This window comes from Plectrocnemia conspersa, unplaced genomic scaffold (genome assembly GCF_051122295.1).
Source record: "Plectrocnemia conspersa isolate PC_06_02 unplaced genomic scaffold, ASM5112229v1 ptg000003l, whole genome shotgun sequence".
Classification (NCBI taxonomy): Eukaryota; Metazoa; Arthropoda; class Insecta; order Trichoptera; family Polycentropodidae; genus Plectrocnemia; species Plectrocnemia conspersa.
This window is the reverse complement of record NW_028277167.1, coordinates 10,408,078-10,422,958: the sequence shown is the minus strand read 5'-3', so window position 1 is coordinate 10,422,958 and position 14,881 is coordinate 10,408,078. Positions and strand designations below refer to the sequence as shown.

At 33.1% G+C, this 14,881-nt stretch overlaps 2 protein-coding genes across 7 annotated transcripts in view; one reads left to right on the top strand and one right to left on the bottom strand.

The window, feature by feature from the left end:
* Positions 1-14,881, bottom strand: part of LOC148236572 (uncharacterized) — a 392,594-nt gene that overhangs the window by 138,726 nt on the left and 238,987 nt on the right. The window lies entirely within an intron of this gene.
* LOC148236573 (uncharacterized) lies at positions 7,007-9,934 on the top strand. The gene is made up of 2 exons (XM_088182261.1): positions 7,007-7,742; positions 7,815-9,934. Exons 1-2 carry the CDS (start codon positions 7,135-7,137, stop codon positions 8,380-8,382), a joined length of 1,176 nt encoding a protein of 391 aa, XP_088038387.1. The 5' UTR covers positions 7,007-7,134; the 3' UTR covers positions 8,383-9,934.

The following is a 14,881-nucleotide window of genomic DNA, read 5'->3' as shown; positions in this document are numbered from 1 at the left end:
TAATAATAAAATTGATCAGACACTCTGTTATCAATGTTTGTATATATGTCCCAAAAAAGGTCCGTTTATCTCTTAAATAAAAAGTAAATTAAACAGTCACCTTTCATGGCAAATTAAATTATACTTTTTCAAGTGATGGACGAGGTCAACATACCATCCCTTGTTGGATGATTACACATACGCACACACGCATGGTACAGTTTAGTTATACAAACTACTCCCCGTTTCGTACTTAACGCCAAGGGGTGTGTTCACGCACTCGCCCAGCGAAAGCTTTTGTTTTAATTAGCCACTTACCTACGCAGGGTCGATGATTTAGGGCGGAGCGCGTTAATTTGCCCGCGGTGGTGTATTTTATGGGCGGCCCTTGTATATTTTTTTCAAAGCTAAAACGGTATCTAAAAGCAACAGCTTTCATGAAAGAAGATTTTAGAGTCATTAAAAATAATCTAAATTTGTGTTGATTTATATTATATTATATGCATATATATATACACCTATGTTACAATAATAAATAATATTTTTTAAATTTATCTGAATATTTCGATACATATACTATCCATCAGCTGGCTGAGGAACTAAACCAGTCCGATTTAACAGTGCATAGAATCATTAAGAACATTGGGAAGGCTTGGAAATATGTTTTTTGGGTTCAACGCGAATTGAGTGAAAAAATAGTCGGTGCGTATCTACATATCCCAAGAGCTTCTGGATCATAAAGCTAATCGCTTTATCTAAAGGGCAAGTAGCAAAATTTACCTCAAAGCCCAGATTCGCTGTAAAAAAGTTATTTCGTGTGTATGGTGGGATTGCAAAGTGATTGTGCATAACGTACTCTTAAACCTTTTCAAACAATAACAGCAAGCTTATTTTGTGATCAACATAATCGTTCGCAGAAGGAAGTTAAAAAAAGGTCTGCACTTGTCAATGACGAAATATGTGGCGAAATTGGCTAAAGTGTATCTCATACACTTCATTATTCAGACCTTGCTCTTTCGGATTAGCGTTTATTTAGATTGATGCAATACTTCCTAAATAGAAAAAAAATCAAAATGCAGACGATGTAAAGAGGGGGCTATCAGAAATTTTTAAATCAAAGCCTCCGATATTTTATGCTAATGAAATTTAAAATAATGACTGCGAGGCAGGAAAAAGTTTAATCTTTAAAATAAAAGTATGTTTAAAAACTGTAATATTAAACCAACATTAAAAGGTGATTTTTACTTTTTAAAAAACGACATTCCTTTAAGAATACATAATATATAAAGTGTTTGGTCGATATATATAATGCTTTTATTACAAGATCAGGAATACAAGAAAATACATTAATAGTTGCTGGCTTATAACCATTTTCTAGTCTAAGATCAGATATGACTAATAGTAAAAAATCTTTTTTTTAAAAGAAAAAATACAAAAAACATAAATTATCGGACTCTTTTATACATAAAAAAGATCCGATGGCTTCAATCAAAAACAGTGCTTTTATATATATGCATTTTTCATCTGGCCAATTTTATGTATTCCCTCCATTATTTTAGTATTACTCACGCTCCACTCGTCGCTTTGATGCTGTAATTAATATTTAAGATTAATTTTTTACACGCATGCACATTTGCGTATTGTGTATTTTGCACATATAGAAAAGAATTAGCCAGGCTGCACCGCTTTATTGGCTCCCATGATAATGCCTCTGCGAGAATAATAGGACCCCTCTTTTGGTACAGGGAGCTTTATACAAAAACGAAAAATTTTATTCACGCCCAAATAAAGACAAAAGACGTTTCCCGAGGGATAATAAAGTGTTCCTTGGCCGGAGGCTGCGCCCGCGCACACAAAAGCCTGCGCCGTGAATAATTCATCAATGTGCATATTATGCTCAGCGTGTATGGGACGATTTATGCAAGTATAATGAGACGAAAAATTGCATAGTCGTCATACCTGACGTCGCCGGTCGGAAGAAAAAACGTATACGCAATTTATATGATGGCATAAAAAATTGGATACACATAAATATAATATATCAATCGATTCGTTTGATCAGGCCGATATGGTGCGCCGTTTTGTATACGATTCAGTAAATCTTGTCGCGGCATTAGCGGATTATGCAAATTTGACAGTCGATCAAAAAGTGATATATAATAATTTGGAATAACGAGTTAAATCGGCCGTCGACACGTTCCGAAAGATAGAGAGAGAGAGAGAGCTTGGAATAAATGATCTGATTTGTGGTGTCCGAATTTATATGACTAAGCTATGTATTAGTATTTGGTTTAACATATAGTTAAGATCTAAAATATCAAGCTTTAAAAAAAATAAATGACCTTTAAATATACTTTGTGCATTAAAAAAACTTTACAATTAAAGACAGACTGCCAGAATCAAGTAAGAGGTTACTAAAATTATTTGACTGATTCGATTATGTTAATCAGTGCAAAACAATCTGCAATAGCTTTCAGTATATAAAGATATTTTTAGACACACTTAAGATAGATTGTCCTATTGTCTAAAATTATATTCAAATAATTTAAGCAATGTTTAGAAAGGCATGTAAGAGATTAACCTAGAACAAAATAAAAAAGTCATAAATCGGTCCAATGAATTTTACGCTTTCGTAAAGCGTCCGAGTTAATGTAATCTGATGATTGAAAGTTGACAAAGTCTAAACTGGTATACGTATATGTATTATGTACGTGTATTCTAAAAGAGGATAATTTTTTTGATCTCTGCGACTAAGATAACGTGTCAATCACGGTTCTGATTGAATAATGCACGCCGAACTAGAAACAGGTTCGGTCGCCGAGATTCGTCACAGTTATACTTTTTTCCTCTGTGTCGGTTGGGGTATAAAAAATAAATTAGTTATTATGTAACATAATAGTATATAAGGTGTGTTTGTGTGTGTTCGTATGATATGAAAGAATGGATTGAAACAAATATCGAATTTTCCATTCGTTTATTATTTGGCGTCGTTCCAATGCAATTTTCTCCCAGAAGATTTTGCGATCACGGCGAGAAATAAATCTACTGTCAAAACTGCAGTATGAAAATGTCTTGTTGAAAAAAATCAGACCGTGAATTTGATAAAAAAAAACGACGAGAAAAAAGTACAGACCTAATATATTGACTTCGAAAAGCGAACCGAGACTGAAAAACGTAAAAAATATTTAATATTAAAAATTAATGCAGAACGAATTTCATTGATACTATTTATTAAAAGATAATAAATATATGGAGAATATGGTACTATAAATATCAATATATTTAATGTTAATCGCATTTCTAAAATACTATATATTCACTATTTTGTGACTTCTATTATTTTATGTTATTGCAAGTTCTGAGATAAATGTATTTTTAATAAAGCAAAAAAAAAACTTTTAGATTTTTATTTTATTGATTTAAAATCTAAATATACAACTTTCTGCATAAAACGTTTAAGGCTTTCTCATCTGCATTTTGATTTTTCCATCTAGGAAGTGTTGCATCGATCGAAATAAATATTAGTCGGAAGGAGTAAGGTCTGGAGAATAGGATGAAAAAGATAAAACCTCCTAGCCAACTATTCATCATCCAATTTTGTTCAGGAAACATAATATAATATAAATACATGATTTCTCTGTACAGATGAAAGCTTTAGCTCAAAATCAGAGTCTAAATGAAATTGTGACATCTACAAGAAATTATATTATTTTCATATCTGTAAAAAATGAGCCATTTTCACAGGTTGCTTGACGTAGTCCTGCAATTTTTTGTACGGATTAAATTTAAATATACAATAGATGGATATAGAGGTTTGAAAATGTTCACAGTTCCTTATCGAAAGACAAAAAGTTTGGGTTCGTTCACCTTAAAATCAATTAAAATTTTCGCCGCAATGGTACAACAGATACTTTGAAACCGCAACTCGGTACGAAAACGATTATTCCTTTGGAACAAACTTGCTGTTTGTTAAATTGAACAAACCGAAGAACATCAAGTTCGTGATTAATTGCACGGTAGGTGTGTTTCGAATGACAAAGAAGGGGCATTTTATTGTTTGTCGTATACTATATTATTTATATAGTGGGTATATTACAAGAACTTTAATTTCACCGCTTAATGGCAAGAAAATCTTTGAACTTTCAGGTAAACGTTTATTAAAAATATACATATTGATCGAATGCTTTAAATTTTGGAATGTAATAATACCACATTTAAAACTGTTGTTATATCATATAGTATATTTTAATTTTAATCCTTTTTGAGTTTGATTAAAAATTAAATTACATATTTATTATTGAATATAATGTTTTAACTACATTAGATAGCAATTTAAATCTAAGATTATATTTTAAATGATTGATGGTAAATATATACGGTCTTAAGCTATTATTAATCATCTTAATAAAACTAGTTACTGTTCCACCACATGTGTTCAATCAATCTGAAACCTTTGATAAGTTCAGGGGTTAAATAAAATGTCAAAGGCAATACATTACATCTATATTTAGCTAAACCAAATATACAGATTGTTTCGCCGAAAATGGCACCCACTTAAATTTTGTCATGACCACACTCCATTGAAATGCCTATTTTATGTGTGTGTTTTTTCTTTTACCTTATCAAAAGGCTTTCCGTCAAGTTTTAATTTACGTTTTGCACATTATTTGCTTCTTGTCTTTGTAATTTTGCTGCCGGGAGTGATTATTTTTTTTTCACTTCTTCGGTTCGTTTTTGTGCATACAACATGCGATTGTCCTCTTTTTATTTATTTATTTATTTTATTTTTCAGTCAGAATGCACCGGTGCGTGTGCAAATTGCCCACGTGAAACGCGATATGTACTTATTTAATGAAAGTTACGCCATTGTGCCGGTCGGACCCTTTTTTGTGAAATAAAATGCCGGCGAGGACAATCATTTACGTTTGTCGTTAAATATGTAGGTATAGCACACGTTTGTATTTTTAAAATAATTTTTGGATATATTTGTATTTCTAATATTATAATTATACTAGTTTAAGAACAAAAACTAATTTTCAATAATATAAGAGAAGTGAAAACTAATTAATCTAACAACCACGTGTATTCCCCTTCATAACCTAAGGTGTAATTTAAAGCTTGTGTTATTATGTTATTACTCATGTGACTTCGTTCTCGTTATTAATTATTAGTTTAACATTAATATAATATATATTAATTACATATGATAATTATCCAAGAATTTATTGTATACCTTCAATGTGTGAAAAACAATGCTATACTTATTCTCTTGGATTTGAAAGCAATTTAATTGAATTTTAATTAATGTTAATAATACAATAATTATAACTTAAATTTATTCTAATTGGCTTTTGTCAAGAATGCTTAAGAAGTAAATCCTTAAATAAATTGTTAGATCCAGACTTTAAATCATCGACTTTTATTGATATCAAAAATATTGTTTAGCTATTTTTGGAATTTCTATACACTACTGCACTATTTCACTATTAAGATAATCTTAAATGTGCTATATTTATAATACACTTTTACGAGCTCCAATAATAATAAAATATAATAAAACGTTAATGTACTTTTTAAGCTATAAATAATTTATAATACTAACTTAAAATATTGCTATGCAAATTTCGTAAAGAAAATCCCAATGTCGCAAAGGTGTAATTTAATTTTGCCAGATTTTTATCACGCATGCCATAAAGAGAGCGACAGCCCTGATTGGCGACACGAGAGAAAACGTAGAGAATTTAAGGAGAAGGAGCAACATGTCTCTTCGGATGATAAATTACTACGGATAAGGTGGATTCTCCGAATGGAATTATTTATATGACAAGTGCATGAAACAAACAGAAGTGTATGATAAAAAAAACACACACAAATAATTGTTGCTCCGTTTCTCATGCTAATAATTGGCTCATCGCATTTGCGGCCCGCGGGCCAGACGACCGTACAGAATGGGACACTGGAAATAATTGCCAAGCATTCGTTACATACGGACCAAAAGTGTTTGAACGACTATTAAAAAGCGATTTGTGCTGCAACCGTGTAAATAATTATAAAAACATTTTTTTTATGTTTGAGGTATGTTCTGGACTTATGAACAAATCCACTTCTTGAAATTTGAAGTACTTTACTATTTTATTTTAAATTCATAATTTAGTTATTCATTTCCAAGACGTAAGTGCCAACTTGACGGAGTAATTGATACTTTTAATGTTGTAAATTACAGGTGCTAGTAAAAGAGAAAATAAATATTAAAAAAACTCTCACAACGTTTCAGGAAAGCATGATCTAATTATGTATAATATTTATGCACTTTTTGGTCGCAATGACAGTATAAATATATGCTCTTACAAAATTTAGATTTATAGATTTAATAATTATATTTATGAAAATTTCGGTTAATTGGTTACTGGTCACTGTCAAAGCCAGAAAAAGGAAAATGAATCTATACATAGTCAATTTATGAGTAGCTCATTTATTAACTAATAAAATAGTACTGGGAAAATATAATATATAGAGTTCAATCTTTCGGCGGAAACAGTTGCTAGAAGCGTTGAGCACATTGTGAGTAACATCAATAGCCAATTAAAAAGCAAGGTAAATGATTTCGCTTGGTATAAATATTGATGAGGCTTGTGAGAATTCAAGCTGCTGTAAATTTATTGTATTATTTACCAGCAGGTTCTTTGTGAGTAATATCGCACTCTATCATGTGTTATCGAGCTTTAGTCAGCTGTGAAATTTATTCGCTTTCATGTACTTCACCATGTCAGTTCTGTATTTTTCAGAAATAGAAGCCGAATGTTCTGATTTCGTTAGTTTGATGGCTAAGCCACGATAAAGTTTTATTATAATTTTTTAAGTTAAGGAGAGTTATTGAAATTTTACTCAATGAAAAAACTCACCCGCAGTTAATATTATTGAATACTGAATTATTTTTTAAATTAAACTTTTCTGTAGATATTATAAGATTTATAAACTTATTCAACTTGCAACTACAAGGTGAAACAGTGCTTATATAATAAAATTCAGTCCACTCTGTGCTGTTGACGCGAGCGGTCGCACTCGCGCTTCGCTCCGTTATCGTACGAAGGACACCCCCGCTACCGTTCTGCAACGATAGACACGCCCACTGCAATTAGCTACAAAGACAGCGCCATGAAGAAGGCGCAGACGCGCAAGCGTTCTCTTGGAACGTTGAAGGCGTACCTAAACGCCTCACAATCAACTTCAGGCCTGCCAGACCACGAGTGGCAGGTACCCAAAAAGACATCGAAAGTTTCCCAGGATGCTAAGATGCCTCCGACCACGAGCCAAAACAGGTATGAAAAGCTTCCCGAAGTGATCGAAAGGAAGCAGCAGAGGATACCGCCTGTGATCGTAGAGATCACGGGAACACACCTCCAGACGATCGACTTAATTAAGTCGATCACAAAAACATCGAACTTCTCGTTGCGATACACGGGAAGTGGCAATGTGTCAGTACTTTGCGCGTCGTTTGAAGCACGCGCGTTGTTAATGGATGGACTGAAGGGCCAACGCGCCTTTCACACATTCACCGCCGACGACGATAAAACAGTGAAATCCGTGCTGAGAGGGCTCCCAGAGGTCCCCACCGAAGACATTGCCGCAGATCTCGAACGTCAAGGACTTAGCGTCGTCAAGGTGACGGCAATGAAGACCAAGACCGAGAAACAAGGAGACTCTAGGCTCTACCTTGTCCAGTTTCCGGCTAATACAACAACGAGCACTATAAGAAGCATCCGGTACGTTTGCTTCACCAAGGCCACGCTTGAAAAGTACAAGCGTAATAAGTTGCATTTAACGCAATGTTTCAGGTGTCAACAATTCGGCCACGCTGCAAGAAATTGTCAACGAGCTCCCAGGTGCGTCAAATGCCCCGGAAACCACGCCACGAACGAGTGCTCTAAGAAGGACCGAGAAGCACCCGCCATCTGCACTGGTTGTGGAGGAGACCATCCGGCCAATTTTAAGGACTGCCCTCGTAGGTTAGAATACCTACAGAAAACTCAGAAGAGACAACAGAGACCGACTCCCACTGTTCACTCGTCGCAGCCGAACAACATATTCAACCTCGAGCAAGCGCAATTTCCTGCACTGAAACCAACGAAACCAGCGTTGGTAAAAACCTCAACCACCCCAGCAGTGATCTCATCAGCCACTTCATGGAACGCCCAGGTTGGCGCCGCACCAGCACCAATAAACAAGGCGCCACAACGTCCCCAAACCAGGCAGCCTGAGGAGCCCCTCTCAGACACAATGCCAACTTCAGAGCTACGCAGGATGTTGCTCGTCCTTCAAGAAATCAGGACCAAGGCTGGAAAGTGTGCCAGCAAAATGGAGATCGCCTTGATGATGGTCGAATATCTCGATGTGCTCTTCTAAGGTGGGGCTCAACGTTTTGACGTGGAATTCACGCGGATTCCGAAATAAAACTGGAGAACTGGAACTGCTGATCAGTGAGTACAAAATTGATATTGTCGTAATCACCGAATCTTACCTCAAACCACACGTCAACGTTTTTATACCGAACTTTGTCTGCCTCCGGAGGGACCGTCTCTCAAGGCCAGGCGGAGGGGTCGCGATATTTGTAAAAAAATCAATTAAACACGCGCGCATTACAACAAACACGACTAATCTTGAAACTGTCGCGATACAAATTAAACACGATAATAAATTAATAATAATTGTCGCGGGGTATAATTCTCCCGGTGACAGGTTGCTTCGAGGTGACCTTGATGATGTGTTTCGTCTTGGAGAATCCGTGATATTAACTGGAGACTTTAACGCGAGACACATGCATTGGGATTGCCCCGGTGCGAATCGATCCGGTAAATTAATCTTTGATTATTTACACGATACGGACACTACTGTAAATTTTCCGAAATCCCCAACGCATTATCCTACCAACCACACGACTCCGTCAATTCTGGACATAACGTTGGTCAAGGGTAATTCCCGGATTTCAAACATGCACTGCATCCAGGCTCTGTCCTCGGACCACCTTCCAGTATTCTTTACGTTGGACGGTGAGGTCGAGATGGTGTCTGAGGTCGTTTTCAATTATGCAAAGGCTGATTGGAAGCGATTCAGAAGCATAGTAGAGTCTCGGGTATTGGTTAAACGACAGAATTATACCTCAAATGACACTAAAACTATTGACGATGATATTCATTACTTAACATCCGTGATCGAGCAGGCCAAAATATCATCAATTCCGTCGCGTAAAAATATTTGGAATAACATAGAACTCACCCCAGAAATAATTAAACGTATTAAAATTAAAAATAATATGAGAAAGCAATGGCACAAAAATAAATCGCCCCAACTTAAAACTCTAATTAACAAACTAACTGATGAAATTCGCGTTCAAATTCAAAACATCAAAAACGCTTCGTGGTCGCGTAAACTAAAAGCTTTGAAACCGGGAGATAATTCCTTATGGAGAATGACGAAATCGCTTAAAAATAAAAACTCAAATATACCACCTTTAAAAACCGGAAACAACGTAGCTAACACGACTCAGGAGAAGGTCGAGATTTTAGCTGAGACATTTTCTACATCTTATCAACTTACGCAAAATTACATTGACCAAAAAACCCAAAATAAAGTAGACCGGGCAATTAAAGATATTAGTAAAACTCCAATAGATAAAAAATCCATTAACCAAGTCGGCATATCAGAAATTCTTAGTATTGTTAAACGATTATCAAATAGAAAGGCTCCAGGTATAGATAAATTAGAGAATATATTGATTAAAAACCTTCCTTTTGTTTGCTTTAAGTACTTAAATAACATTTTTAATTCATGCTTATCTTTTGGATATTTCCCAATAATCTGGAAAACGGCAAAAATTCATCCGATAAAAAAACCTGGCAAAGCAGATAACATACCAATTAACTACCGCCCGATAAGTTTACTTCCCTCATTTAGCAAATTATTTGAAAAAATTATATTATCTCGATTAAAAGAATCTCTTAATAGCAAACTCATTAATGAGCAATTTGGTTTCCGCGAAAATCACTCGACTACGCATCAACTTAATAGATTAACAGAGCACATATCTGCCGATTTTAATATGAAAAAAAGTTCTGGTCTTTTATTATTAGATATGGAAAAGGCTTTTGATACAGTATGGCATGATGGATTAATGTATAAACTTTTAAAATATGAAACTCCCTATTACATTATTCACATGTTACGGTCTTACCTGAAAAATCGAAGCTATGTTGTTTCGCTAAATAATACATTTTCGACACCGCGTAAAATACCAGCTGGTGTTCCTCAAGGAAGTATACTTGGCCCGTTTCTCTTCATTCTATATACTAATGATATTCCAATGTTAAAAAATACTAAACTCTCAATGTACGCTGACGACACTGCAATCCTTACTAGTTCTTATGGTCTTAAACCTATTGCAGTTAAACTTCAAAAATCCCTTGAAAACTTAAAAAAATATTTTATGAAATGGAGAATTAAAATTAATCAAGACAAAACAGAAGCAATAATATTCACTAAACGTAGACAACCCTTGCCTGCACCCATTAAAAGTGAACAAGGGCATAACATTGAATGGAGAGCGAGCGTTAAATATCTGGGTATACACCTGGACTCCAGACTAAAATTCAATAAACATATAACTGAACTCCGGTCGAAAGGGCTCGGCGCCATTGCGGCTCTAAAATCAATATTTAATAGAAAAAGTGCGCTTACAATAAAAAATAAAATTCTAGTCTATAGACAATTAATCAGACCTGTTTTAACTTACGCTTGTTCAGTGTGGAGTAACGCGAGTAATAGTAATTTTAATAAACTTCAAGTAATTCAAAATAAAGCCATAAAAATAATTTATAATACACCGTTTTATACTAACCTTAAAAAACTCCACACCAAACATTTAATTCCTACCATTAAAGAATATTGTTATTATCAAACCGAAAAATACTATAAAAAAATCTCGCGAGACCACGCAAACCCACTAATTTCAAGAATCGGTGATTACGACAAAGCAAAACTTAAATTTAAATACAAACATAAAATGCCTAAGCACATATTGCTTTGATGCAGTTAAGCTCATCACAGTGTCATCAGTTTCAGGTCTACAGGGCTAGGTTTATTTACCTTTGTATGTGTTTTATTTTGTATATTATGTATTTTGTATAATTTGTTTTTCTCATCTGCTTCATTCTTTTCCAAAATATTTTTTTTTTTTTTTTTTTTTTTTGGATTTTTTTTTTTTAAATTTGTAAAAGGTTTTATGTATTTTTCCTTTAATTTAGTATATTCTCGTATAATTTATTATTCTTTTTATGTTATTGTATAACTTAACAATTTGTAAACAATGTAAATGGTTATGAACCAGTATTGTGCATTTAATATATCTGTATGCTATTTTACCTATGTCTATTTAAGAAATAAACTTTTATAAAAAAAAAATAATAAAATTCATTTGATTGAGTTACAAATTATGTAAAGCTTTTTTGTGCGTTTACTATCGTGTCAAAAATTTTTAAGTACTACAAATTATTTAATAATGAACTACTTCAACTCATAAAGAATATCTTATAAACATCAAAAAACATAAAAAAACAGGATCTTTAAAAACATGAAATAATCAAAGAGATAAGTAATACGATGTGTCAGTGTTGTGTCTAGATTCATATTTGATTTATTTAATATCTCTATTTTTTACATAGGATTTTTTTAATTCTGGAGCAGCGTATTAAATGGGAGACTTAGTTTTTTAAAACAAAATACGATTTTTGTAGTAATTTGCATATCGTATTGTTAATTCTAATTCAGTTAGTAAAATAAAAAAAATAAAAAATCGTTGTAAAAAAGTGTATTTTAACAACCTTGTGGGAATTATATACACCTACAGAAATAATTTAGATGTAATTCTAACTGATCTTGAAAGTGGAGTCTAACAACGGAAGAGAGATCCCGTGATTTTACATTTGCATCACTATTTGCATTGTTGATATTTCAAGGACCACATATTAACACATCTGTCCCATATAAATCACTTGTAATTACCCATAAGTATAGGAAAAAATATTGTGTGGAAAGGATTAGCGATAAACAAGGTTTCTACTCTGCTCATAACTCACCGGAATAGCCATATGTACTGTTTATATTTTAAGGCGTAAACACATTTCGTGGGTGTGTCCAAAAAGCGATGCAATTGGCCCGCTATTTGCAAAAGCTGTTTCAAATATTAGACACAGACGGTCAGATAAACAAAGATCGTAATAATATAAAATATTATTTATTTTTCACCATAGTAACGCATTGGAGTAACCAGTAAAGTCACGATAGTCTTTATTTAATTCAAATAAATAAATAATTTACGTTGTAAGTGAAATGTTACATATGTTGTTCAATTTTTTTTTCTTATTATTACGTCTTTTTCCGAAAATAAGACATCCTCCGAAAATAAGCCCTAGCGTGATTTTCAGGAGTTTTTGGAATATAAGCCCTCCCCCGAAAATAAGCCCTAGTTAAAATAAAATTAACGCCAACATGTGGCGATTAAAATTCAGGATGGAATTCAGAATTTGATTAGTTATGACTATGTTTCAAAAGAAAATGAAATGACTGTATTTGAATAAATTTGAAATAAATGTAAAATTCCTATATAAAAATAAATATTAATCTAAAATATATAAATTTACTTATTGTACGTGAAAAGTAAGCCCTCCCCCGATAATAAGACCTAGCTCATATTTCAGACCAAAAAAAGAAAGTAAGACAGTGTCTTATTTTCGGAAAAAGACGATATATATAGGTTGATTTACCAATATAAACATAATAGAGTTCAATTCCTCTCATGTAGAGCCTAAAATGTTTACAATCTAGCCTTTTACAAAAAAGTTTGCTGATCCCTGCCATAGATAATAACACAAAGTACAGAGCAAATTTTGCGTTCTAAATTATATTAATTGTATCATCTTAAAGCATAATATTGATAAAATGTTTGAAATGGTTCTTTTTTTCTACTAAAATTTTAATTTTGCAACTAAAATTATGCAGTTTATAATTTTAAAATAAAGAATGTATTATAGTTTTTTTATTCATTAATATATTTTTTATTTATTAAAAATATTGTTAAAGAAAAAGTGATAGTTTTGCTGAAAAACTTCAAAAACAAAATCGTTTTATAATTATTATATATTTGTGGCAAAATTGTTAATGTAAGTGTTATCATAGGTTCTTCTATAAACAGACAATCATATATTTAAGTGTTAAAAAATGGATAAAATTCGTTTTTATGTATCGTAAATTTCCAGGGATTTCTCTTTCATAAAACTTTGCAACCAGTCATCCACGCTAACTAAGGGTTCGATATATGCCCTTATTTAATGTCCGAAACGCTCACGCATAAAATTTTCCGAAGATATTTTTTTATACCAATACCAATTGACCTGGCAAAAAAGTGAAACGTGCGACCCGCGTCATAATTTATAAGCCCAATTTGACCCTTTAGCGAAAAAGGAAATATATTATTCGAACCTAAGAACTACGTATAACTAAATCATATGATATATATATACATTTACGTGTTGCGAAATAAAACATAGGTACAAAAGTAAAAAATGCCAAATTTTCCATTAAATTTTTAAATCATACCTGATATCTTGAGCGCATCGGTACTATCAAATTATTAATAATATTTTACGAGTATAAAAAACCCATTGTGATGATGCTATTAGTTATCCTCGTTTCTGATCTACACCAACGAGAAGCAACACTCACCTGAAACAAAGAGAAGAAAATGAGCATTGAGATTCACAGTTGATGATTAATTGATTCACAAGATCATTAGTCATGTACAAGATAATAATAATTTACGGAAACCTCCCTTTATAATAATTACAAAATAAAGACCTGTTGTTCACATGAAAATTTATCACAATCTATAGATACACATGAATGTGTGAAATGTGCATAAAAACTCTTTTGGTTCATTTGCTCGAATGTGCAGTATGTGTCGATCTTAAAAAAAGAAAACATATATGACCCCTATGTATGCCGATATCAAAATTCGCTCATGCAAAAATGTGTAATGGGATGTATCATACCGTAAAATATTATGCTGGTAAAAAACATCATATTTATAAATGCGATACACTTTATCGAAATGTTGGTGGGTAATAAATCTTAAATTATGCGTTAAACGATACAGATATAAAAAAACGAACGGTGGTTTATGAGAGAAGTATTTGACACAATTCATACATTGAATTTGTATTCAATATATATATTTAATATTTTAGGCAATTTATAAATTATGCAATATGATACATGCTCCAGTTTTCTCACAATTGATTATTAGTTTTTATTATTAGATAAATTTACGAAATTCTCAGACTGAAGCTACCATTCTTATTTCACGCTCTGCGTCTATTTAATGAAAATATTTCGCTTGACACATTCAATCTGTATCGATTCGGCAATCGAATGAGCCAACTCACCCCCCAATGGGAAGCCTTAAAGGAAAGCTCGTGAGGATACGACGAAAGCAATTTTTGTCGGTACACATCTCGAAGCGTCCTGCTGCAAGCAACAGGAGCCGGCACATCGTATGCATCAGCTGCATAAATCCATACACTTTGGGGATATTGAATGAAATAAAATCGGATACAACCGCTGGAGAGCTGTCTATATTTGTGGCTCAACCGGATCGGTGTAAAAGCGTCTAGCGATTCTTGGAGCCCGTCGCCGAGCATAATCGAATTCAGTGTCGCATAGGACCGATTTTGCTATGTATGAGTCGTCAAACCTCAAAAATGACATTACAAATATATTTATTGAAATGTACTAAATTAAATTAAAATTATTAAAACGATCATGAGAATTTTTATCTAATTAAATTCGGTAGTCA